At 48.5% G+C, this 27,747-nt stretch overlaps 1 protein-coding gene across 2 annotated transcripts in view; it reads right to left on the reverse strand.

Annotated features, from left to right (window-relative positions):
* Positions 1–381: 381 nt before the first annotated feature.
* Positions 382–27,747, reverse strand: part of LOC146808837 (uncharacterized) — a 105,670-nt gene continuing 78,304 nt past the window's right edge. The window contains exons 3-5 of one of the 2 annotated variants that reach the window (XM_085615658.1): positions 19,762–19,848; positions 7,312–12,072; positions 382–6,086 (exon numbers count right to left, since the gene is read on the reverse strand). In XM_085615658.1, the coding sequence (XP_085471784.1) occupies positions 6,055–6,086; positions 7,312–12,072; positions 19,762–19,848 (4,880 nt within the window). In that variant the 3' untranslated portion in view covers positions 382–6,054. The remainder of the gene's footprint in view (positions 6,087–7,311; positions 12,073–19,761; positions 19,849–27,747) is intronic. The other variant, XM_085615659.1, reaches the window with a different exon arrangement.

A 27,747-nucleotide genomic window follows, 5' to 3' on the forward strand; every position in this document is an offset into this window, starting at 1 on the left:
GGGTCTGAGTTAAAGTGTGAAGAAACACAATACACATCAGAACACCATGGCAAAAAAAAAAAACAATTGAACATGGAGTTGGTGCCCATGCTCATTGCCAGCTAAGGGAGGAGTCACACTACATCATGTAACTTGAAAGACTTTCTATAAAGAAAAACAACTGTCAAACGCCCGAGACCAACACTAGATTGCAGGAGTATGCAGAACATGTGTATCTACACCATCATATGCTACAAACATGTTTATAATCATCGGAATCAGTTCACCAGCGAAGTAGCCATCTAGCAGTTGCCGGGTCTTCCTCAAAGGTCTTTGAGTATACAAATGTACTGGCCTCTCCCAAGAACAGCCCCACAAATCATACACCAAGGAGCCACTAAATCAGGTTGATTATGGTGTTTATTAATTTTTGGTAACACGATGTAATAATAGTTTATTAGTGAATGGTTAATTACAAGGAATATGCCTGGGGATAACAAACAACAGTAACACATACAAGATACACACACCCCTGGGTTAGTTCTTGTTTCAGGGCAGAGGGTTTCCTTGGCAGTAAATCACAACTGGGATCCACGAAGGGAAGAAAAAACATGGAGGACAATTATTGCAGAGTGAGGGGAGGGGCGTGGATTTTCCTTAATCTGATCGCCGTAGGTAAAAGGCTTCCGTGCAGCTTGAAATACCACAATCTGCTCTTCTAGGACATGTGCAAATGCAGAGGATACATTTGCCATGGAAGATGCAATGCCCAGTGATTAGGAGGGTTCATTTCCTGAGAGGGGAAGTCATCACAGATGAAGCAGATCCTTCAAGCCCAGCTACTGACTATGGTAATACGTCCAGCACAGGCCGTAAGCAGAGGTGGTCTCAAGACAGGGAGTCGATAATACAGAAGGAACCAAGTCATTGTCTTGTGGGAAAGGTTCCTAGAATATTAGATCCTTCGAAGGATGAGTCTATCGCGAGAAAGAACCGATTCATCTTCTGTTCAGGTGCGCCATTACAATAATGGTTGACTCAGCAGCTGGGACTGTTAGCCGAGTGAACAAATTCAACTTCTGCTTGATATTGCCGAGGAGAAATTAGAATTGTTGATATAGCCTTTGCAAATTAGAGTTCAATCTCCAAGAAGGATAACATACAGATACAAGATCTGTTCTTGGGAATACCTTTGCAACAAAGGGCTCTCTACATATTGAACATGTTGGTTAAAATGTTCACAAAGATATTTAACACTTGTGTGGAAATCAAAGGAGACGGTCCCATTCACATGTTTTCATACCCTAAGGAGCATTCAGAGTCTCAAGCTGTTACCCTCCTAGCTCCTAATCACACCAGAAGGAAGGACTTCAGTTTTTCTAGCTAGGGTGATTTCTAGGGTTTCCGCATGCAATCCAGAACTGCAATCAAAAGGGTTCAAAAGGTGGTGGCTCAACTCTTTCCTAAACTGAATAGGCAATATGGGCTTTAAATGCAATATTCATTCAAAGTCGATGGGAAAACGGGTTTCGGAATTCAGGAGGATGAAGACTGTGCACAAGGACCACACCCTTTTTATAAGAATTCTGCTTTCTAACGCCTGCTGATCCACTTCCATAGGCTGAGTAGGGGTTCCCATGAGGAGTGCTATGGGTTGGCATGGGCTGTAGCCTAAGACTTAATGTAGATAACAGGTATTGGCTAGGTTCCCATCTCTATCCCCGGATCTCCAGTAGATGAGAGCCAGGGCTGAATGTACATGTCTAGCCTAGGATTTCTTGTGGACAAGTGCTTAAAGTTGGGTACTGGCCTCAAGGCCCTGGGTTTCTTGTGGCTAACAGTTGGTATGGACATGGATCAGCGGCCTCATCATTTATGCAGATGAGAGGTAGGGGTGGTATGTATATTTAACCGAGGATTTTGGTGTGGATTTCAACTGTCGTTTGGGTATGGGTCACTAGCCTTACATTTCTTGCAGATGAACGTGAGGGGTTGGGCATACAATTCTAACCCAGGATTTCATAATGAGAAGTTAAGAATGGGCCAGAATCACCTCTCTAGGACCTCCAGATAATGTGGTCTGTGAGGCATGGCATGCCCATTGTCAAGAACTTCTAAGGTTTTTTTTGGTCTCCTGATCATATCCACTTCATACAAACCATGAGTAAGAAACATCTACTCCAGCACTTCCAGGGATGAGGGTGGCTGTGTTAGCATTAATGATTTCTTTGCATGTGTGTGGGGATGATATCAATGTGGAAGTGCATCACATCCTTTTACCAGGTCTTGCATATGATTAATTGATGATTTACCATGCTACCAGATAATTACATATGTGAAAGTGTGACTGAAATCTAACTGTAATGTAAGACGATACACGCTCTCAATCACAGAGATTAAGACCTTCTATTGCACGGTCCTTCAAGAGAGGCATCCATTGTGCCACATATCTTTCTTCCATTGCACTGTGCCGAAAAAGTACTCTAAATTCAATATGCTGAGAATTGCTACACCTCTGCACGTGCTGTCCAGGATCTGGTCGAACAGAGAACATATTTCTTTGTCTGCAAGCTATGTCTTTCAGACAAAGGAGCTGCAGCCTTAGAAGGCTCGCAGTCAGGGCTTCAATAATAATAATATTTTCTGCCAACCCCCCAACACAGAACGTTGCAGGAGCATAATGTTCAAACCTGAGTTTTCAAAAGAGCAGCCAGGAAATCTTGGATAAACAGAAAAGAAAATAAATAATGACCATCCCTACCAGATGGGTGGCCTTGGGGCACCCGACATGGAGCTGTACTACCGGGTGGCGCAGGGAGCTCAGGCGCATAGTTGGATACACGGGGGTGAGGCTGTCCCGTATCTCAGACTGGAGACATTGTTTGCGGCGCCGTTGCCGCTCCCAGCGGTCATTTTTGAGCATCCGGACCGCCGCACGGGATTTCTTGATTCCTTGAACTCCACTAGACATGCCTGGAACTGTATACTACAGCGCGACTCTGGGGCGCAGCTGTATTCACCGGCAATGCCCACTGCCTGGGCGGTGTGGCTGGCCCCTTGCAAGGAGGAGGGAGTGCGGCGAGCGCTTAAGGAGATGGGAGTGCACACCATGGGTGACATGTTTGCTGACGGCCAAGTCAAGACGTGGGCGGCGGTGGCAGCCTCGGGCGCGGAGGGCACACAATTGCAGCGTTTTCAGTATTACAGAGTCAGGCAGGCCTGGAGACAGTTGTTGGGGAGTGATATGGAGGAGCCGGCGGAGGTTCAGGAACTGACACACATAATTAAGAATGACAACCCCCGCGGGTTGATCTCTAAGCTGTACAGAATGGCGCAATCTCATAGGGTGCACGAGTTTGCAAAATGCAGACTGGACTGGCAAAGGGACTTAGGTATTACCATTGACGATGCAATGTGGGCGTACTGCTGCACGGGGATTAGACGCATCTCTCTGCATGGCAGACACCGGCTGGTACATTTCAAATTCCTCAACAGGTACTACTACACGCCGGAGCGCTTGCATAGATATGGGCTGCGTGAAGACTCTGTATGCGAACGTTGCAGACACCCGACGGCTGGCTTCCTTCACCTGGCGTGGCAATGCCCGGGCATATACAACTATTGGGTGGCGGTATACCAACAGATAGTTGGGGTGACGGGGGTGGAGCTGGCTCCGGACCCGGCAGTGGCGCTATTGGGGCATTCAAGAGGTGTACCAAGGGCGGCCAGACGCCTGGTTGATATGGGGATGCTAGTGGCGAAACGACGAGTGGCGATGAGCTGGATGCGTGGCCCCGTGCCCACGGTGGAGCGGTGGAAACGCGATGTGCTGTACTGCTGCACCCAAGCGGAGAGGTTCAGCGAGTTGCTGCCGCCGCGTAGCAGGCCTAAAAACTTCTGGGAATTGTATGAGGACTATCTGAGCGGGCGGGGGGCTGCAGCAGGAAGCCCGGATGGGGGCCCTGACACGGAGGTGGCAGAAGAGGGAGCCCCCGTAGGAGGTGTTCGGGCGGGTGACGCTAGATGAAGATGAGTGGCGGCTGAGTGCGGGATGCGAGCGATACTGCGACTGACTTAGGACCTCAGGGGTTTGGTTGGGGAGGGTGGGTTGGGGGAGTTGGGGGAAGCGTGAGGGGAGGGAGGGGGTTTGGAGTTTTATGGCCATAAAAAGAGTGACTGTCCCCTAAGCTTTGGGGAAAGGAGCGCGTTAAAGCCTGACCGCAGACAGGGGGTCTGCCCCGCATGCAAGCGATGAACTGGAGGGACACTCGGGAAGCATTGGGTGTTTATTCAGTTTAGCACGGTGATGCCCGGCCTCCGGGATGTGGGATAGCCGATATGATCGATTGCGAGATGAGACAAAATGGCGGGCCTAGGGTTGATGGCACTCGGATTTGTATATTACTGTTCCTTGTATGCAGTCAATAAACACATTTAAAAAAAAAAAATAATGACCATCCCTTCTGTGTGCAACTCGTGGGCTACTGCTACTCTCAGCTACTAGGAAGAATAAACTAGGAAGATTTACTCACGGTTTGCCCCTTCCAAGTATACTGGCAACCGAGAGCGTGTGCCAGTTTGTAGGCATAAAATCAAACACACCTGTGGTCCATTCACTAAAGACTCAACTACGAAACTAAGCAGCAACATCCACAGGCCCCCCAATACCCACCCACATGCAACAAAAGGCATGTAGGAAAGCTTTGAAAGGATGTAATTGCTTCATCTTCAGACAGGACTCAGACCCTACACCACTCAATGCATCAAAGTAGGCAGTTCACCACCAGGAAGCATCCAGCCAAAAACTGGATTAACGTGCTCCTATCTACTTGCAGCAGCCAGACCAATAAAGGCCATTTCACATACAAAAGCAGTCGAAACGCCAGTGGACCGCATGAAGAAGATTCAATTGGGAGCATGATCACCAGTCTATGCTCAGCTGGACTACTCGATAAAGTAGTGTTTGCAGCAACTTACCCAATATTTTATTCCTAAAAGCGGTTGTCAAAACCATAACTTCAAGAATCAGTCCTCCAGAAAAAACAGCTTTCTTATGACTCACGCCGTGATGGCTGGCTTATTGGCCCAAGGTCTCTCTCTTGACACTCCCTCCAGGCTACCTTAGAAGATGTGACCAAAGAAGCATGAATGATGTACTAATCAGTGAGTTCAAGATCACTTCATCAAATCAAGCATCTCATTTCAGCGATAAGCGTCTCATCTGCGAACCATGTTAGGTGATGGTTTGAGGATGAACATTGTAAGGAAATTCCAAGATAGCATGGTAACGACTGTGGCTTTGTTAACTCTCAAGTTGTCATTCAGAAAGTGGAAGACGCAAGCAACAACTGGCGCCACAGGTTAACGGGCCTCGGTATCACTCTTGCCCGCCATCGTTGATTTGAGGTTAGGTACTACTTGGGAAACCATTATTTGAAGGACGTTCACCACATTAATATATTTTCCTAGTGGGAGGTTACTGATGGACCTACCCAGCATTCCACTTCACTATTTAGTGAATATTTTTCAAACTCCACTATCTAATAAATATTTTTCAAGCTGTGCTGCAAAGAATTCCTGATCCCACTATCTGTGCATAAGGCCTCGAGTCACTACACCTTGAAGATGTAAACTCATCAAACATCCTAGCTGGAAGAAACAGCTGGGGTGCTCTGCAATACCTCAAAATGGTGTAGGGGAGGAGGTGTGGGCATAGCTTCCTATCAGCTTTCTCTCACCTCTACTTGGGATTCTTACTTAATGAGTGACCACATTGGGCCCACGATCCAGCCCTGCATCAGTCAGCGTGTGCTTTGTAACAGTCCTGGGATACGGGCGGACTCCGTTCCTCATGTGTAGTGGTCACCTGTGCCCAGGCCCGGGAGAGGTAGAAGACTGACCTTCACCTCAAAGTGTCCTTCAGAATCCTTGATCCAAGCTGTCTTAGCCTGGAAGTTTTCATTCCCCTGGCCAAGATAGTCAGAACGCTGCTGAAATGTTCCTACACAGTTGCCCCAACACTGGCCCAGGCGGTCGCTCCGGGTGAGCATGCGAGTGGAAGTAGTCCTAGACTCGCTACTGACACGGTAGCTCTCTTCTGTGTGCACCTGTGGATCAGAAACATACATATTAAGAGTCAGACAAATGAAGCATGGTCAACAAGGACTTATTAACACGTATGATAAATACCAGTGCTTCTGTCAGCAAATCAGGAAGGGATACACCTTCTTCCCATTAACAAAATACCATGTGCAGAGATAACGTCTCCTGCGTCTTACTTCTGCGTTAATGTTCCAATCACTTCCTAACTGAAGAAGGAACTGTATGAAAAGGAAGCCTTCTCGCTTAACACAAATCTGACATCTACAGTAGACAACACTGTGGAAGACACCACTACATTTATGTAGGATTTTTAGCAACTCACCAGCATTCGCAGTAGTACATTTAGAAAGCTGCACAGGCAGCGTGTTCTAGGCGTACTATTGGGAATGTCAAGGGACATCCCTAGGGGATCCGCTGGTTAGATTTCTATACGGCTTAGCATGGCGGGAATGTGCAGATTTTTTTTTTTTTGCACAGGGGACAAAAAAAAAAAAAAAAACATTTTTCCCCATAGAGAAAGCTCTTTCTCTAAACCCTCTGCAAACCTGGGGGTTGATCCATTGTCCTTTCCATCCTGCAAGTGGGGAAATCTTTTGCCATTTCTAGGGCGGAAAGAGGCCAGATTGGAATTTGGTAATGCACAAAGGCGTTTACGTTTGTGTGTATTCCTAAAATTCCAAGACAAACCATGCCTTGGAATGCCCACCACTCAAGTGGGATTTACTACTGCAGATTTCACAGCACTTTGGACAGAGACATCCACAGTAGAAAATGCATTTATGCCCACCAGGAATCCCTATATGAATTCCTGGCAGGCATAAACAAAGTATTTTCAGCTGTTAACATACACTTACTGCTGTAATTTCCTTTGTGAATGGGCCCCTAAATAATTAAACCAAAAATGCAACCCACGAGAAGGCCATCTCCAATTCAAATTTAGCTACTTGATACAGATTTTCCGTCCATCAGCACAAATCTGGTATGTTCAGTGTACAATAAAAATACCCTGATCTCTCCCAGCACACACACACTGATTTTTGAAGCTCCACTTGGCCCAGATGATACTTCTGATTGCCCAAAACAAAAGAGGAAAGCAAGCACGATAGTCCATGAAGGAACGACGCCTCGGTTTTCCCCAACAGAAATTATGTGATTAAGACAAAGTATGTTTTACTAAAGTAAAAATAACACTGAAGATATTTTAGAGTACAACTAGGCGACCATGCTTACCACAGGAGGCCTTTAACTTCACATGCTTTCGTGGTCTTCCTCTAGGGCGGCCCTGGTGGGGTAAATGCTGACTGGGTGCCTGCTGCTTGCTGTCTCCAGCAGTCACCTTGTTATTAAGGTCCTGAGCAGAAGCCTTATCAGAGTTCACACATGAGGATTCGGGTTCTGCAGTGTTCTGTGAGCTACCATGGGGGCGAGGAGCCTTGTGGCTCTTCATGTGGTAGATGAGGTTAGATTGCTGCCTGAAGCTCCTCTCACACAGCTGGCACTGGTAGGGCATCTCTCCAGTGTGTGTCCGCAGGTGCACCATGAGGCTGGTGCGCTGGCTGAACTCCTTGCCGCACTCTTTGCACTGATAGCGCCGGTCTCCCGAGTGAATCCGTTGGTGAACGATGAGGTTGGACTCATGAGTGAAAGTCTTGCAACACTCGCTGCACTTGTACTTCGCATCTTCAGTTGGGTCGGCCTCTTCACTCTTGGCATTTTGCAGTCTTTCTCGCAAACGGGTTTGTCGTGGCTCCACAACAGATGGTGACCGACTTACACCACAAGCACCGTCCTCTGCCTTCACCTCTGGGTGTGAGGGGGCCTCAGGCACCTCATCAGATGCCTCAGGCTTGAGCGTCTGTTGGGAGCTGCGTCCAGCTGCTGCTTGGCTAGGGAGGTCTTCACCTTCCTTACAGGCCAGCTTTCCTTGGACTGTGCGGCTTTTTAGGTGGTAAATGAGGTTGGACTGTTGCCGAAAGCACCTCTTGCACTGCATGCATTGGTAGGGCATCTCCCCAGTATGGGTCCGCAGGTGCACCATTAGGCTGGTGCGCTGACTGAAGTGCTTGCCACATTCATGGCACCGATACGTCTTGTCTCCAGTGTGAATCCGCTGGTGCACGATGAGGTTGGAGATGTGGTTAAAAGTCTTGAAACACTCGTTGCATTTGAAAGGCCGGTGTTCAACAGAAAATGGAAGCTGGGAGGAAAGGTCTTCTTCCAGCTTGATATTAGTTGTTGTGGTGCCCCCAGTTAAGACTGAACAATTACTTTTTACACTATCACATTCACTGTCCCTCCCAACATACAAGCCTGTTGTAATGTCTATACCTGAAGGAGTAATGAGTTCTCCCTTGGCAATTTCTGCAAGCCCATTTAAAGTTATCTGGTACCCATGAAAGGTTCTGTGCTGACCCTGGTCTTTGGCAGTCCCTACAGTCAGCAGAACATGACTTTTCAGGTGGTGACTAAGGTTGGACTGCTGGCGGAAGCTTCGTTCGCACTGGTCACAAGGGTAGGGCAGCTCCCCTGTATGGATCCGCTGGTGCACTACTAGGTTAGACTTGTGGTTGAACCTCTTGGGACACTTTCTACATCGGTATGGTCTCTTCGCCATAGGCATCCTCTGGCAGGATAAGGGGTTGCCATGAGTACCAAAGTTCGGCTTAAATTTGAAGTATTTCCTTGGTCGGCCTCTGCCACGCGACCGGTGATGCATTAGAAAATCCAACTGTTGACTGGTACTCCTCTCCGACATGACACCTTTAAACGTCCTCTCCCCCATGTAGGCTTGCATTTTAGTAATGGCCAAGCAACCGTTCACCTGATCAGCCTTGCCTGCATGCTGGGAACCACCAGGAACCGAGCCCTCCACATTCTGTACCCTGTAGCTATGCACAGTGTGGGACTTAAGGTGGTAGAGGAGGTTTGACTGCTGCTTGAAGCGCCGGCCACACTGCTTACACTCAAAGGGCATCTCTCCGGTGTGTGTCCTCATGTGAACCATCAGGCTGGTGCGGTGGCCGAACCTCTTCCCGCAAACCTGGCATGGGTGCTTCTTTTCAACCAGGTGCATGCGCTTGTGGGCATGCAGCTTGGCTTCGTGGGTGAAATGTTTGGGACAATGTTCACATTTGTAAATACTAACAGGAGGCATCAAGCTTTCGAAAAAGTTCGAAGCTCTGTCAATAACATTTGGTTTCATGTACTTGGGAGGCCGGCCTCGTTTGCGCTTTCCGGGTGGTGGAAGTGCCATCAAAAGAGAGGGTTTAATAAAGTTGCCTTCTCGTGTCACAGGGCCCATCAAAAGTGTCTGCTTGTTGAAATGGCCTTGTTGCGTCACAGGGGTGGATGCAGGAATACTCTGTGAAGGAACCAAGGGAGGCTCTCCCTGAGGAGTGATCGACAGGTCCTCCCCGGGCTCAGGCTTAATATCCATATGGACTGGACTGAATGGCTGGTTTTCAGTGGACATCGATATATCCCGTGAGGAAGGGATGAGAAATTCATCAGGGGGCTCAGGCTTAACAGCAACATGTGGCTGATGGGTAAGCAGATCCCCGGAGGCTGTGGGACCCCCACTGACAAGCAGCTCCTCAGGGGGCTCTGATTTGACATCCACTAGAGAAGGGCTGCTGAGAAGGCGCTCTGCAGGCTCCGGGCCCCCATCTACTTGTGACAAACTTATGAGCAAGTCCCCACTCGGCTGAGACTGGAAGTGTGTAAGTGAAGGACCAAGTGGAAGCTCCAGGGATGGACTGGATATCATATCTATGAGGGAGGAACAAACTAGCACTCCCTCGGAAGGCAGAGGATCCACAAGTGAAGGAGAAGCAGATAACTCCTGAGAGGGCTTAGACGTCAAATCCGTGAGAGGTGGAGTGATCAGGACTCCCTCGGAAGGCTGAGTGTCCACACACGAATGAGAGGCGGGTGGCTCTAGAGAGGACGTAACCATTGAGTTCACAAGGGATTGATTAAGTGGTTGATCCAAGGGCTCCTGTTTAAAGTTTGTATGTGGACGACAGGCGGGAAGCCCCTGGGAGGGGTGGGACTGGTCGTTTACATGTGCCTGGATATGCAGCAGGTGCTCATGGGTGCTAGGCTTGCCGGTGACATGTGCAGGACACATGCGTATCTTTTGGGAGAGTGCAGAATCAGAATTTACATGTGAATGACTACTGAGTGTATACTCAGAAGGCTCTGCCTTTACAGCAACAGGTGAACTCGGGATTGGTATGTTTCCAGATGGTATAAATTTAAGGGCCCCAGATGATGGCCACCTGAGCAAGTCTTCTGATGGCCTAACCGGCACCTTGATGTGTGAAGAAGTGATGTGTAAGTCTCCAGAAGTTTCATACTTGATCCTTGGTAGGGGAACAATATTGCGGCCATTCAGCAGTCCAGCACCCATTGTGCTCTCGGTGCAAGATAGGACGCCCTGCACGCTGTTGGTCTTCAGGTGATAGATGAGATTGGACTGCTGTCTGAAGCTCCTCTTGCACTGACGGCATTGGTAGGGCATTTCCCCAGTATGTGTCCTAATGTGCACCATCAGACTGGTGCGTCGACTGAACTCCTTGCCGCACTCGTGGCACCTGTAGGTCCTGTCTCCTGTGTGGATCCGCTGGTGAACAATGAGATTTGACTCGTGGGTGAATCTCTTGTAGCAGCTGCTGCAAGTGTAGGGCCTTTTTCCTGCAGGGATTTCCAGGTGGGAAGCGAGATCAAAGGGCAACCTCGAGGTACCTTCCAGGTTGGTGGGCTTTACCCCGAACACTTGAGCGGAGTGTGAAATGAAGCGGTCTTTGGGGTCTTGAGTCATTCTAGTGCTTATCTTTGGATTAACAGTCCCAGCGGAGCTCTGATTGCACCGCTGGGGGTACTTTGAGGGATCAGGGTGTAGAACTTGTAGCTCTACCTGGTGGTCGAAGTTCTCCACACCCTTGAGGTAGCTGAGGATGTCCTGAGTGATGTGGCTCTTCAGGTGATGGGTGAGATTGGACTTCTGGCGGAAGCTTCGGTTGCACTTGTCGCATGGGTAGGGCATCTCACCCGTGTGGGTGCGCAGATGTACAGTCAGGCTGGTGCGCTGGTTGAAGGTCTTCTGACACATGTGGCAGCTGAAGGGCTTCTCCCCAGTGTGGATGCGTAGGTGAGTCAGCAGGGACGACTGCTTGCTGAAACTCCGGTCGCATACGATGCACTGGTAGATCTTAGCATCTCCGGGCACTTCCTGACACTCAGCCAGGACCACCTCATGATCGATGCGCTCAAACTGCTCCTCCTGGGTGTGGGATTTCTGGTGCTCCAGGAGCTCTGTTGGGTCTCTGAACGTGCTGGTACAGAAGGGGCACTGGACCAGGCCCCAGGTCCCCTGCATGAGCTCATGGTCCGGAATTGCCAACATGTTGTCCTGTATCATTCCATCCTCTAGTATTTCAAGCGAGTCCCTCTCCACAGGCAGGAGATTGTTGATGGGCATGGCAGAGGAAGACAAGGAGTGGCAGGCAATTATTCGAGGAAGAGATATATCTGAATTGCCGTCCAAACAATTAGTGGATTGTGTAGCAAAGTACCCACGTGTCAGCACTTCATCTTGGATCTTCAAGTGATCAACTAGTTCCAGGTCACTTTTTCCAGTGTGCATTGGTAGGGGCTCTACGTATTCTCCGGTGGCCTGGTAATTCTGCTCACTATGGATATGGGCTGTCTCTTCAATATAGTGCAAGTGGCTTGGAACTCCACCTCCACCCATCGGAGTCATCCTAATGTATGTAAGGTCCCCGGTCACACCCTCCGCTTCGTTCTGTTGTGTAACAGCCTGCCAAGCCTCACGCTCTCCAAACCCCGTCGGCTGGTACTGTCTGGCGTACTGGGGAACCATCCCATCGGTGATGGCGTTGTCAGCCTCTTCAAAGGAAGACGCCTCCGTTTTCAAAATATCTTTGGCTTCTGTGTTATTCAGAGTCATCTCCAATGACAATCCTTTCTCTGCAAACAAAAAAAGAAAAACAATATTAGACCTGGATTCAAATAGAAAAAAAATCCAAGGAAAACAATGAAGATAATTCTGAATTTGCATGTTCTTTCACACAGAATCACTGCAAACCAGGTAGATGGTAGCTTAATCTAGAGCATTTTACAGTGCTCATATGTATTCTATTTGTGGTATTCTCGAAGCCTGGACCTGGTCTCACTGCAGAGTACTTTGAGTATCAAGACAATGTATGTGTCCAGATTTGCATGGTTATAATTGGAATACTAGGTTGTTTACAGGGGCTACACATCAGTCATGAGTTGGAGCTCCACACCTGAAGGTCTAGGAAAATCCAATCCCCAAAAAGCAGACCGTGGCATTTGGTCATGCCTAAATACAGAGTCACAAATCCTCACTAAATAATCTAAACCTTTGGGGGACACTAAGAACCTCTCCCACTTAAAGACCTCCCTAAACTTCGGGAAGGTTTACAAGACTGGACGTGTGCTGACCAGGGTCTTAATGATGCCCCTGGAAAAGATCTCAAGTCACACCTATGCATATAACCCCTGCACTCGATTCGCAACTCACCACAAAGCTTGTAGAAAGTCTATATTATATAATTCCTACTACGACAGTGGTCACATCTACAGATAACGGTAGGCTGGTTGGTGTATGTGCATAAAAAACAATGTATATTAAATAACAAGTGATGCAAAAATCACACAAGACAATCGTCCACCAAAAGCCTAGTAATTTCTGACAGTGCAGTAGTCCCACAGACCACGCCTCGGCATTACTGAGAGTTTTAAGGCCCTTGGTCTTTGGAAATCTCACAAAGAAAAGGTATGGAGAAATGCAGCTGCCTAAAAATAGAATATGATTTTTTACGGAAAAGAACAGCTCAGAAATCATCCAAGAGTGTCTGCGGCGGAGAGCGAGTTTAAAAGTCATCTTTTAGCCTTCCTTGGAGTACAGCTGGGATTGCCTACAGCTCTGCCGCCCAAATCTCTAATAAGTATACAAAACAGTGCCGGATGGAATGCTTAAATTAATCTCACCGACTGGTAATCACTTGGGCCGCATCCCAATCAATCGTTGCTCTGCACACTATGTCACCTCCGTTTGATAGCAGCTATATGCAAAATAGTCTGGACTCTGCTCCAATAAGAACAGCCCAGCCTGAACCGCCAAGTCAGATGCTCCCTGAACCGGAACACAAGCAACCCAGGACAGGTCTCGCCCTAGGTATGGGCTCATCAGCCGGGTACAGCTTGGCTCCAGTGCCACAGTGAGCATGGACCCACGTCTGGACATACCCGTCCCACTTAAGGCAACACAATAAGTATACAAAACAATGATGGATGGAATGCTTGAATTAATCCCAACCACTGGTGATCACTCTGGGCCGCATCCCAATCTATCGTTATTCTGCACACCATGCAACCTCAGTTTGGACCCAGTCATATGCAAATCAGTCTTGACCCTGCTCCAACAGGAATAGTCCAGTCCGAACTGCCAAGCCAGGTCCGCCAAAAACCGGAACCAAAGCAACCCAGGACTGGTTTCTACTTAATTATGGGCTCATCAGCCAGATACAGCTTGGTTCCAGTGATAGTGTGCACGGGACTCACATCTGGGCATACCCGTCTCACTTAGGGCGACACAATAAGTATACAAAACAGTGATGAATGTATGCTTGTTTCCAGTTCGAGGAGGACCTGGCCTGGTAGTGTAAGAGAGTAGGATCTGCTTCACATGTTTACCCCCACTTTTTGCTGGTGTTTCACTGTTTTTCGACTTTAGTCTGGCTGGGACCCTGCTATTTAGGGCCCCAGCCTAGCTGCTTCATCTCTAAATTGATTGCATGTACTTTAGGTACACTCCAGATTGGATTCTGGGGTACTCCTGTGTCCCTAGTATATGGTATAGTATGTACCGAGGGCATAGGTACCCCAGAGGCCTACCAGGGGCTGAAGCATGTATTGTGCCACCCCTGGGAAGCCATGCAAAATGACACCACAGGTCTGCTACTGCAGCCTGGGTAAGGTGGTGCATGCACCCCTTACTGAGGTATAGGTTCACTATACCTCACCTATCACTGCACATGGTAACCTTATCAGTCAGCCCTATGGCAGGCCTTATCAATCCTGAAGGCAGGGTGTTTGGTTATATGTGAGAGGGTGCCAAGGCATAAGCTGAGCCCCTCTGCAGCCTTCGGAATCTCTTCGCCGGGGTTGTCAGTGGTGCAGCTTGACCATATACTCTTAAGTGCTTTATATCTTAAACGGTTAATCCGAACTTTAGACTGACTGCACGGAAACATGTTGTGTTTGGTGTCAAACACCTTGGAATCATACCCCCACATCAGTTCTTGATGTGAGGATATGATCCCACCCTTCTAGAGGGAGAGACATGGTAGTACTGGTATACCCGGTAGAAATCTAATAGAGCCCTGGCATCACAAAATGGACGCTGCAGCCACAGACAAGGGTCTGGCCTCCTGCTGCTGACCGAAACTCCAGCAGGGGAGGCCTGGACAATAGGTTTCCTGTCACAGGGAGGTGTAACCACCTCCCAGACAGGCTTATGTGTATTGGGGATAGGAGGGAGGACTCTCTGAGTGCTTTGAAGTCCTGCACTGGGGGCACATTTGGTGTCCCTGTGCATAGTCCAGCTCAAACCGGTTCAGGGGCTTCCAGCCCCTGCTCTGGCGCGAAACTGATCAAAGGAAATGGGTGTAGCCACCCCTCTTTCAAAACCCTCCCATAGGTGGGTCCCTAGAGCTAGTCCAACCCCTTCCTTAGGTATAAGTAAGGAACCTCTGTAATCAGAACTTTAGATATCCCTGGACGAAACTCTGAAGCTAAATCCTGGAACTTCGACACTCTACTAGAGACTAGAGGACTGAAGAAATCTCCCTTGGGGTCAAGGAGTGACTCCCCTGCTTGGCAGGCACCAACAAAGCATTTTGCCGGTCAGCATTTCCAAAGCTCCCACCGGACTCCGAAGTATTTGCAACCCAGGAAGAGGATTTCCAGACATCTCAGATGCTGACCCGAGTCCCCAGCAAAGCTGAGACCCGCAGCCCTCATGAGTAGCGTGGAACCAGAACTCCTGGTCACCGTGCACTTTTGCAAGTGCATTGACTTCTCGACGTCTCTTGAAGTCGTGCTTGGGGTTACTTGTCGCCCCCACCTCGCGCAGAGGATCCACTGAAGATTGTCGGCCTAGTCACCCCGAGTGACCCGTGGGCTGCCATTTTGTGTTTCCTCTCGAGGTCACTTCACGATCCCTGGTCCGTCAACTGGTGGGTCCCTGAGGGGGTAACTTTGAATTTCCTTGGGCTTCCCTGGTTGCTCCAGACGTGCCCCGACTCCGTACCAAGTGGTGAGTCCCTCAGACCTTGCTGGTCTGCACCGAAGCATCTTTCTCCTTTCTGCGTGGGTTGCTGTTGCCAAGGCTTGTTGTGTCCAATCCGGGCACCGATGCTGCAGCACTCGACATCCTTCGTGGGACAGCTCAAATACAGCTCCTGGTCATCCTCAACGCCTCCTGGTCCTCGTGGCTGAAGAGTCAAGCTTCACCTGAAATCACCCGACATCGGTGGGCATCTGCCTATCGCCTTCCTGGTCACTGGCAAGTGACCCAGACTCTGTCCCCTCTGCTTTCAGGTTCTTCAAATTCGATCCAGGCTTGGATCTCTTTGGACACTTCACATCTTCCCGGCAGCAGCATTTCCTTGCCAGCTCCCATTTAAATCGACGACGCGACCCGACATCATTTGACACCTATGCACCCAGCTTCCCTGGGTGAGGTAACACAAGTACTGCGGTGCTCCCATGGGTGTTGGCCCTATGTGGATTTGGGGGTCACCTTGGAAGACCACCCAAAGGTGCAGGGTCCACCCTTCGTCCACGGGTCCGGGATACAAACTGAGACCAACACTGGAGCGCCGAGAGAAAGGATATTTATTGCAATCTCATGAGATGGCGAGAGAGAGCATCGGCAACAGACACCCGCAGCTTGTCTGAGGAGGCAATCTGCCAAGCACTTTGGTTCCACGTCTTATATACCCTTCATCCCCACCCCCTGCGTGTACGGTAAAGAAAGAGCACCATGATTATGCAAAGGGGGATGTGTACAGTAAACGATGAACACCATAATTATACAAAGGGAGACGTGTACAGTAAACAATAAACACCATAATTATACAAGCAGAGGTCAATCTGATAAGTTAGCAGATGGTCACTGTTGGGCCCCTGCAGGGCATAGGTGAAACCCATAATTACACCACAAGCAGAGGTCAATCTGATAAGCTAGCAGATGGTCACTGTTGGGTCCCTGCAGGGCATAGGTGAAACCCATAATTACAGAACAAGCAGAGGTCAATCGGATAAGTCTGAAGATGGTAGCTGTCTTGCCCTGCAGGGCGAAGGGCAGGGTGAGGACAGTAAGCGCGGGTGAACAGTCCTGTTCAACTGGGGTTAGCAAGAGTTCAGTCAGATTGTGGCAAACATGGGCACGGATAGTCCTGCTCCACTGGTTTAGCATGAGTTCAGGCAGGTGGCGGTAGGTCAGGTCAGAAACAGGGCAGTGCAGAGGTGAGGTGCATCAAGATGTGAAGCCACAGAGCATTTGTGATACAGAGAGGTCAGTGATGAAGGGTGGGTGAAGCGCAAAATGGCGGAGCGAATGGCAAGATAACAGACATACTTTTTCACAGAGTACAAAATGGCTAGCGAGTGTCAAGATAAAGAATACATTTTCCACCCCTAGAACTTCCTAAGTCCAAAAGCGTTTGGTCCTGACTCATTTCCAAGTGTCCCTAATCTTTTAAAATCTAACCGCGACTTTCCCCATAGAAGCTAACGGGAGCTCACGGCTGTGTTCTCACATTGCACATGGCCCCCGTGGGTCCCCTGTGTCACTACCTTGGGTGGTTCCTTGGGGTCTCAGCAATTCTACAGGCTTTAGGACTTGTGTCTAGTTAAGTTTTGGATCTTATACCACTATTTTAGTATATGGTTTGGCTCTCCCCTAGGGCCTGACGTGTATTTGTACTATTTTACTGTGATATTTGAAGTGTAACTTATGTGTTTTGACCTCTAGTCTCGTAAAGAGCCTAGGAGGGTGTGTTTAGTAATAAATACATATATTTTAGATATATATACCTGGTGTGGTTGTCCTTTCATTTGATCATTCAAGAGATTATAGACTGGTAAAACAAGCTGCTTTACATTCCTTCAAGACTTAGCCTGAAGGCTGCTCTCCATAGCTACCACTAGGATAGCTTTCAATGAATGTTGTCTTTAACCTATAACCAATAAGGGGTTGTTTGGACTGGTACAGGGTGCCCACTATAACTAGTGGACAGCATATACCAGGCCAACTTCTCACAGGTAGTTCAGGTTTATCTGTTCCCATGGAGAGCAGGGTCAAGTCTGATTTACATATGGCTGAATCCAAACTGGAATGGCACGGTGAACCAACACAACTATGGATTTAGGCCCAGATCTCTGTACTGGGCTGAATGTTTGACATTGTTCAGCATTCCGTCCATCAATTGTTTGTTTTGCATTTGTCGTCCTGATAGTGGAACGGGTATGCCCAGACGTGGGTCATGCCACTGGTGTCAAGCTACCCTGGCAGATGAGGGGTGATACCCTGAAACCAGTACTGGCATGCTCGTTTCCGGACAAGGAGGACCTATCCTGACAGTTCAGGCTGGACTGTTCCCATGGAGAGCAGGGTCAAGACTGATTTGCATTTGACTGGGTCTAAACTGGAATGGCATGGGGAGCAAAAAAACGATGGATTTAGGCCCAGATCTTTGTACTGGGGTGAATGTAAGACATTGTTCAGCATTCCGTCCATCAATTTTTCTTTTTGCATTGGTCACCCAAACCTCCAAAGCACAGACAGGGGAGTGCAATTAACCCTCACACATCTCCGCAGGCAAGCAAAAACTGTGGCAAACACAACTGACTCCAAAGCCGATGTTAGCCCTCTATTGCACTTAGCCAACCTTATCTGGGAAGCAAGCACTAACTTGCTCTAAAGGAATGACCTACACAAGAAAAGCTCTCCACATCATGGTGCACCCAAGAAATCACTGAGAGCAAATGAGCTAAAATCAAGAAAAGAAACTGCAAATCCCCAGATCTGAAACCCCCTTGCTCCTAGCCAAGGCCACCCATAGCCTGTCAACTGCTATGCTGCATCTTTAAGGCCTTCAAGCATTGCCTCATTTTTATTGTAGATCATACTGTGCTCAAATGTCAAATGCAATACTATCACACAGCCATACCCCAAAGCAAACCCCAATCAAGCAGCACCTCAATAGCACCAAGCAATCTCGGTTGCGTCTCCCATCCCTGTATGCAATATTGCAGACCTCAAAATTGCCTCGTCTTACAGATCTTGTTCCAGCCTTCTACCCTCAGTTCAGGCATCAATCACACACAGAACAGGTACAGCAAAGGCAGCAGCACAATCTTCCCTAAAACAGGCAGAAATGGGGCAGGGACTGGAAGGGATGCAACAGGTCCATAATTCCTCAACCCTCTGTGCCGAACCCCCGGCTGGTGAGATTTGTGGTATTAGGTTGCTGTTTCGCATGGTGATTACGATGAGGGTGGTCCCCCACCAGGCTGTTATGGAAGTGTTATGTAGGCAGCGTGGCACTTAAGGAGGCTCTTATTACGACCCAGGCCTAAGACCTGTGTTAGACATGGCTGTGCAGTGGCAGAATGTGTCAACGGTGATCTCCATAACACTGCTCCAGCACATATGAGACGCTGTAGGAAAAGCTCCAGCAGTGGGGATGCCCAGGACTCCGCAGGAGGCAGAAAGAAGAGTTCAGTTGTCTGCCAGAACTTCTGTGCAAGGGGAGGCGAGGATGGTGGAGGACAAGAAAGGGAGACATTGGTCACCTGGTGTTTGTGGGCACCCACCTGCTAGGACACTTGGAGCATACACACAGAAGCCCCCCAAAGTTACTCCTACCCCGAAGCCACATTCTATGAGGACACGCTCCTGCTGCTCGGTGACTGCTCCATTAACATGGTTGTGTTGCTCTCCAATCACTCCAGTAAGAAAAGAGGTTGGGTTATTAAACAATCTAGGGAAGATTAGATCCTGCAAATAAAGGAAAAACAAAAAGTACCTTCCCTAGGTATCTACCCATTAACCAACAGTCTACAGTTACCATGGCCTCTTCTACTCCTTGACTTGACTGCGTAAACGGGGTTTGGCGTGCCTATTTATAAAACGATTGAGTTTAGATTGGTCAGTATTTTGGCATCAAGCTTCTTTCAAGTGATCTGAAATAACAATTTCAGTACGCTTGTGTTACTCATTTGGCTTTCTAGGGTGGGAGTTACATTTCCTGCATTATAGGTTTACGCATTACAGATGGGCAGGATGGCTTTCACTGTCCTCGGACAGCTACGTGGAACTCTGTTCCCTTTGATCTGTATTTTCTTTTTTACTTATAGATTTATTCGCACAGACCTTTATAATCTTTTACGGCTAGAGAGAGTTCAATGGGTGTTGGTGGCGGCATGAAAGCAGGGAGAGACACTAAGGGAGGAGCCAATGCCACAATGACAGTAGCAAGAAGTCCACAAATTGTTAGTCTGTGCTGTGTTTATATCCTGGACCAGAGTTTTCAGCTATCGCATTCGTCGTTTTGCAATTACCTTCTGCACAGGGCTCGCCGGGCTCCATGACGCAGGGTTCTTCCTGGCCAGCTACCGAGAGGGCAACAGGCTTCCGGATCTGGTGGCCTACAAATGAAGAGAGAATGAAGCCCAGGTTACTCTTTTAGGAAAGGGCTAGATCACTCCAGATGTAAGTGGGAGGCTTTCCTGATGATTTAGAGTTCCCCACCGTCTGTTCCTTCATTCAACGACCACACACCTCCTCACTCATGGAGCGCCAGAGATGAAAGACATGAGCAAAACTTCAATGTTGCGGATGACTGAAAATGTTGCATGTAAGAGGGCGGGATCAGAGCAGCCGGCTCTCTCCATGATTGGAGAGACTCTCTAGTGTGGCCTGGAGTGAACTTTAATATACTGTCCATAGTATTTTTGAAAACTCACAGAATGCCAAAGGGAGAACGTGAAAGGTTCTCTGTATGATCTTCACCGTGAGAAATGGCAGATAGACGTAGGGGAACTTGATGAAACGGACGGGCAAGAGGCCCTCTCCTCCCCCGGACCGTAGCAATATCATCATAATTGAGATTAGTCCAGTTGAAAATACTCCATCGTATTTACTATACGAGACACATCATGCATAAAATAGGGATGACAGAGAATCCATACTGCTTAAGACAGTGCGGAAAAGTGGGCACCTTCTATCATACGCTGTGGGACTGCCCTGTAATAACGCACTAATGGGGCGCAATTATGCGCACAATCACACAAGTTTGTGGAGCGACGGTCACCCCTGAACCTAAGAGATGTCTCTTAAATATTTGGGAAACTACTGACCTTAATCATGCAATGCCAGACTGGACGACACTAGGGATCATGATTGCCAAACGCAACATAGCTAAACACTGGGGGACACAGCTGGCACCGACACACCGAGAGTGGCGTGGAGATATGGACACAGTAATGGTGGTAGAAAGGGCAGCATATATCCATCGGGGGTGCCCGAAGAAATGGGAACGCATATGGGAAAAATGGAACTCTTATAGAGGAAATATATGTGCCCGACCCCCAAGTGCGTCAACATTAGACTCTAGCTGATCGAATACGGAGCGAGAGAATTCTGGGCAGAGCACTGTGCTAACAATTGGAGTACTGAAGAACCTAACTCAGATGTATCAATGGTATGGGGAAGTGTTTCATGTTATGTAACCATGTTGTGGAAAGATGAACCTGTATTTAATAAAAAGAATAGATTTAAAAAAAAAAAGAAACTGCATGAACTGTTGAAGTTCATACCAACAGAACAATTGTCCTGGTTTGTGTGGCATATACTTACAAATGAAACCCGTAGTTTGCTGTTCACACACAGTCATCACCCAAAGGCACAGGAAATGCTTTAGTTTATTTTTTGATATTTAAACCTGAGACATAAAGGATGCATGCAGGTGTGAGCATCTATTCAGTAAAGTGAGCATTTGATGCAAAGAAATGTGTTTTTCTCATGCTTCAAAAAGAGTCAGACAGATGGTACCTCTTTCAGGTAAGTTGTTTTGGCGTGCCCAACCCTCCTTCCTAGTAGCTTAATGTATATGCAAACCAAAAAAACAAAATCCAAAATGCATCTACGAATGGCTGACGTGACTGCGACAGTGTCAGCTTTGTATCATTCAGATTTTGTACTTGACTGAATCCACCGCAGCTCTAGTGATCTCAAAGTGCTAGCCACAGGGAAAGCAGGAAGTTTCCTGCAACTCAAACACATTTTTGAAAAGAACAGGTGGACGGAATGCTGAACAATGTCAAATACTCACCCCTAGCACAGAGATCTGTGCTTAAATCCATCATTCTTTTGCTCACCACACCACCCCAGTTTGGACCCAGCCATATGCAAATCAGTCTTGAGCTGCCAGGCCAGATCCTCCCTGGACCAGAAACAAGCATCCTGGGACTGGTTTCGAGGCATTACCCCTCATGAGCCAGGACAGCCTGAATCTGGTGGCACAGTGAGCCCGGGGCCCACATCTGGGCATACCCTTCCCACTTAGGGTGACAAATGAAAAAAGAACAACTGACGGACGGAATGCTCAACAAATCAAGCATTCAACCCCAGTCACATAGATCAGAGTTTAATCCATACTTTTTTTGCTCCCCATGCCATTCCAGTTTAGACTCAGCCATTTGTAAATCACACTTGACCCTGTGCCCAATGGGAACAGTCCAGATCGAACTGCCAGGCCAGGTCCTCCCTGGACCAGAAACAAGCATCCTAGGACCGGTTTCGGGGCATCACCCCTCATCAGCCAACTAGCTTGAATCCAGCAGCACTGATGGTAGGTTCCCAAGACGATCTTTTGGGATGATACAGTTATTTATACCACATTGTATACAATTAGTTATGTACAAATTAATAACGGCGCCCAGTTCCTTTGCAAGGCCAGGAAAGTGAGTTAGTGTTAGTAACATGCCAAGTATCAATTAATCAATCTGGATTTGTAAAGCACTGCTTATCACCCCGTGAGGGAATCAAGCCGCCGGGGGGGATGGCGGGGGAGGGGTGGGGGGAGGGAAAGGGGCAGTGTGAGGGTATTATGCTGCTGGGCGCTGTCAGTCGAACAGCCAGGTCTTAACGTCATTTCTGACTTCTTGCAGTGTGGGGGGGGTCCTAAGATGGAGGGGGTTGTTACAGGTCTTGGCAGCAAGGTAGGAGAAGAAGCGACCGCCTGTCCTGCTTCGGTGATACTGAGAAGTGTGGGCGGGGGAGGCGGAATGCAGCAGTCTGGTGGGTTGGTGGAAGCTCAGTCTGGGGTTGAGGTAGGCTGTCACTAAGTTGTGCAGGACTTTGTATGCATGAGTCAGCATTTTGAACTTACATCTATTGTGTATGGGGAGCCAGCGGAGGGATCAGAGGTGCAGAGTGATACGGGCTCATCTCTGGAGGTCGAGGATGAGCCTGGCTGCTGCATTCTGGATGGTTTGTAGCCTGCTTAGAAGCCGGGTGGTAATCCTCAAGTAGAGGGTGCTCCCTTAGTCCAGGCAGTTGGTGATGAGGGCCTGGGTGAATGTGCGTCTGATACGGATGGGTATCCACTTGAAGATTTTCCAATGCATGCGTAGAGTGAGGAAGCAAGATGAGGATACGGTGTTTATCTGTTGTTAAGTATGATGCAGCGGGGGGCGTTGTTTTGTCAGTGTTAAGTCTGAGGCAGTTGCTTTGCATCCAGCTGGCGATGCTGAATATACACTGGTGAAAATTAGCTTTGGTGTTAGTGGGGCAAGCAGAGAGGGAGAGTAGGAGTTGTGAGCTGTCTGTGTATAGGATGATGCTCATACCCTGGGCTCTGACCAAGGCGGCCAGGGTGAGACTCAGAGAGGAGCCTTGGGGAACTCCACTGATGATGTTCTTGTGGTCCGAGGTGTAGGGCGGGAGTTGGACACTCTGTGTTCTTCCAGTGAGGAGAGATGCCATCCATTTAAGGACATCCCCCTCGGATTCCCAACTGGTGGAGTCCATTTAGGAGGGTGTGGTGAGACACTATCGAATGTTGCTGAGAGATTGAGCAGGACAAGACCTGTGGTGTCCCGCTGTTCTAGGAGGGGCCTGATATCGTCAGCGGCTGTGACCAGGGTGGTCCCCGTACTGTGATTTGATCGGAATCCGGATTGGGAGAGGTCAACAAGGTTGTTGTTCTCCAGGTGGTCGTGAGTTGGTGGCGCATTGCTTTTTTCTGACCTTTTGTAGGGAAGGGCAGGAGTGAGATGGGCCAGTAGTTCTTGACTTCTTGTGGGTCTGCGGAAGGTTTCTTAAGAAGGAGTTTGACCTACGCATGTTTCTATTTAGCTGGGTAGGAGGCTGTAGAGATGGAGAGTTGAGGATTTAGGGGAGTTCTTTGCTGATGGGGTTGTTCCCCAGGTTGAACATGTGATGGGGACAGGGGTCACCGGCTGCCTCAGATTGGATGGATCTCATGATGGTGGCAGTTGTCTGTGTGGTGAAGGGATCCCAAGCTGTGATATTTGGGGAGGGTGTGGAGTCGGTGAGGGTGAAGAGGTCATGGGAGTAGGGGATAGTGGGTTGGGAGTCAAAGTGTTCGTAGATCGCGGAGATTTTGCTGTAAACGAAGCCTGCCAGAGAGTTGCGGAGTTTTTGGGAGGGGGTGATAGTTTTCAAATCACCAAGCAGCCGAAAGCACTATTTGACAATGCTGTAGAGTTCCTTGCTGAGGTTGGAGCTTGCTTCAAGGCGGGCAGTCAGGGAATACTTTTTAGCTTTTTCCGGAGTAGGTGGTAGTGGTTTAGGGCCTGTTTGAAGAAGGCTTGGTCGTTGAGCGCTTTGCTGGATCGCCAGATCCTTTTGAGTCATTTGCAGGTGAGTTTGGTGGATTTGAGCTCCAGGGTGAACCAGCTGGTGTGCTTGGTGGGTCTGTCTGGTCTGGCAGGTTTGAAGGTGATCAACTCTGTTGGCGCATTCTGTGATGCAAGTGTGGAAGTTTTTGACAGCCACCGCGAGGTTGGAGGTGGTGTCTTGGGTGGATGAGCCGAGGGTGTCAGTCCAGAGGTCGTCAATTACCTTGTTCCAGCTCCTCTAGGGGATGTATGCTTGGGTGCTGTAGGTGTCAGGGGTGGCTGTGAAGATTGAGTGATCGGACCAAGTTATTTCCGAGGTGTGGCTGTATCCGATCCTATTGCTGGCTGTGAAAATGGGGCCCAGTGTGTATCCCGCGATGTACATGGGGTCGGTGACTAGGCCTAGGTTGTCCATGATCTCGATTAGGCTGGCCGTGATGGGGTCACTGGGGTACTTGAGGTGGAAGTTAAGATTCCAGAGGAAGATGAAGTTCCTGGATTTAATGACTAGGGGGCAATAAAGTCAGAGATGGCCTCGCAGAAGGCAGGCCGTGGCCCTGGTGGTCTGTATGCCAGGGTGCTTCTGATAGAGCTTCTGGGTTGAGTTGGCAGTTTAGGTGTTCCATTACGGGGTGGTGTCCTCAGTGGATGCTGTGCAGTGGAGGGATTATTTGTGGATGATGGCTATTCCACCGCCATGCTTGTTGCCGCGGTCCCGGCTTATGATCCTGTATCTGTATGGCGTGGCAGTTGTGATGTCTGGTGCTGAGGCAGGGTTGAGCCAGGTCTCTGTCAAGACGACGACGTCAGGTGTGAGAGATAATGGTATCTCAGATCTCAGCGGCGTGTTTGTGGAGGGAGTGGGAGTTAATCAGAAAGCACTGGATTCCTGCTGGGTCTGCCACTGTGGGAGGGGGCTCTTGGGACGCAGTCTGAGGCTGAAGGAGAACCGGCAGTGGCGACAGGATCAGGGTCCTGCCATTGCAGTTGCAGTAGTTGCTGCTGGGTCCGGGTTCAGGGCTGTAATTTCGGTGTCAGAGTAGCTGTACGTGGGGGGAGATCCAGGGGTCCTTGCAAGGGGAGCGGTCCAGGTGCGGACGGGTGCAGGCGCACCCGAGGCAAAAGTAAATTGGACGGAGAAAGAACGAGGAGGAAAAGTGGTTTGGATGGATGGAAAACGTGGAGGCAAAAAAGTCAATTAAAGGGGAAAAACAAGAAGGCAAAAGTCAGTATGCGAGTAGAGTATACATTGCCAGAATGAATATACTAAGACCCTAAACTTACACAGATGTGCAAAATTCACAATCTGCCGAATCTATGTATTAAAGAAGTTCAGTCCCATCAGATGAATTACTCATAGAGTACCACTGCACCAATGTAGTGTCCTAGCAGGTCTCTGTTGAAGTCAAAGTCTTGGTAAATGAAACACACTGATTGATTACTTTACACAACCTTCTTACGGCACACCAAGACCTGTACTTGTCAAGACAGGAACACAGAGAACACTCAGGTACCAAGAGAGACTGGGGTTCTTTATCAGCCGGGAGCTTTCAAACAACAATCAACTGCAGCCAGAAGCCTGTCACAAGGCACCTGAGGTCATTTAATCTTTCACATCAATGAACACTTCCTGTCCTGGTCTCCAACACTTACTTTTCCAGAACAGTGGACCTGATTGGTCAGTCACAAATGCTGGGACATGTGAGCTGTCTCTGTAGTTCTCATGTCAATCCTAGGGTATCCTCTGGGTAGAACATGCTACTCATCATTCTGCACCATACGGCTCTTCCTAATGGAGTCTGGTCAAGCAACCTTGATAATGCTGCCTCTCACTCTGAATCTGTTATTCCACCATGCATGTTTAACCTCTGGCGAGCTTCATGGTTCAAGGTGATGCATGTGAACATGCATGTGCTTACGCCATGTGATCTGGTCTCTCTTCATCTTGTAAGCTTGAACAACGCAACACCTGGTTTGCAAAATAGCTTGATAATGCTGCAAATGTGAAGCACAGAGAGGGACAGGAGGCAAAGAGGCACACTGCACATTAATCAGTGCCACCTGTACACCCTTATGGCTTTCCCAAATGTGTCTCATGGCTAGGATTTCTTGCTAATCTTGCTATAAGCCATCAAACGAACTACTGGGAAGAGGTGCGAACTGAAGAATCAATTCAAGGGTACCAGAAAACCAATCCAAGCACCCTCTAGAGTCTTTTCTGTACAAGTTGTCTACATCATTGTTCATAAAAATTTAACTGGGACAATCGATCAGGTTTTTAGACTAATGCTCATATACTGGAAAGTGGTTTTAATCGGGAAAGGTAGCCTTTATATGGCCTTTATCGATTTAAAAACAGCTTTTGATCTGGTACCGAGGGCTAATTTGTGGCGGATTCTAAATGATATGGGCATTCCTCCACTTATTCTTAATTTGTTAATCCGGCTTCATGAGGGTAATTATGCTCAGGTGAGATGGGGTGCTTAGGGTCAGCTAACGAAGCGGATTTCTGTCGACAAGGGAGTGCGCCAGGGTTGCGTAATGGCTCCCACCCTGTTCTCCCTTTATGTGAACTGGGTGGTGAAGTTTCTACAGGAGGACCCAGCGGATGCGCCTATTTTAGTGGGTGACAAAGTGTCAATGCTTTTATTCGCTGACGACACCCTGTTGGTGTTTAAGACTCCAGTTGGGCTTCAAAAATTGTTGTTCAGATATCAATCCTTTTGTGATGCACGGGGCCTAGTTATCAATACCACGAAAACTAAGCTTATGGTTTTTAACCCCCTGAAATTTTTTAGGAATAATTTTACATTAAATTTACCCCTCTGGAAAGAGTTGGGAACTTTGATTACCTCGGCATACGCCTCTCAGACAAAATGCTCTGGAGGCCCCATATATCCAAAATGCTTCTGAATCACAAACGCGTGACTGGGGCACTAAGCAAAGAACACCGCTCCTCGTACAGTAGGCCAGTTGCCCCTGCGTTAGCAATTTATGAAGCAAAGGCAGTTAGTTCCGCCATGTATGGAGACGAGATATGGGGGTTTGAAAACGTGGACGAAATAAGTAGGTCTGAGCATACATTTTTGAGGGAACTGGTGACGCTCCCCCGCAATAACCCTTTAACACCGCTTATGTATGACATGGGTAGGCGTCCGTTTCGCTAGGTTATGACCATTGCTCTTTTGGGCCCGCCTTCGGCGCACTGAAGAGCTTACCAATTATGCTGCAGCTCTAACGAAGGTAATGAAGTTGGATGTTAACTATAAGGTCAAATGGTTATCGTATGTAAAGAAAGTTATGATGCAGCTTGGTCTGAGAGAGCATGGGACAGTCAGGTTCCCCCTAGTAAAGCGGAACTCAAGAGATACTATTGGGATTAGATTCACAGGCAAGAACTTTGCAAGCCAATGTTGGGCAGGCTGACAGAGGAGTTCCTCCTGTTCAAACACACTAGAAGCTTGGAGCGTTATTTAGATGTGATCCAATTCCTACGAGATAGGACCCTATACATCCAGTTTAGATACGGCACGCTCCCTGTTAATATTCGAAAGGCAAAGTGGTGTAAAGCCGAGGACACGACAGAGAGCTGCCCGTGCTGTGGAGCTCCGGTGGAGTGTGATGCCCATGTCCTGTTTGCCTGCCCTGCCTACAATAAAGCTAGGAGCAAATGGTTAGAAA

The sequence above is a fragment of the Triturus cristatus genome, chromosome 7 (genome assembly GCF_964204655.1).
Source record: "Triturus cristatus chromosome 7, aTriCri1.1, whole genome shotgun sequence".
Taxonomy (NCBI): Eukaryota; Metazoa; Chordata; class Amphibia; order Caudata; family Salamandridae; genus Triturus; species Triturus cristatus.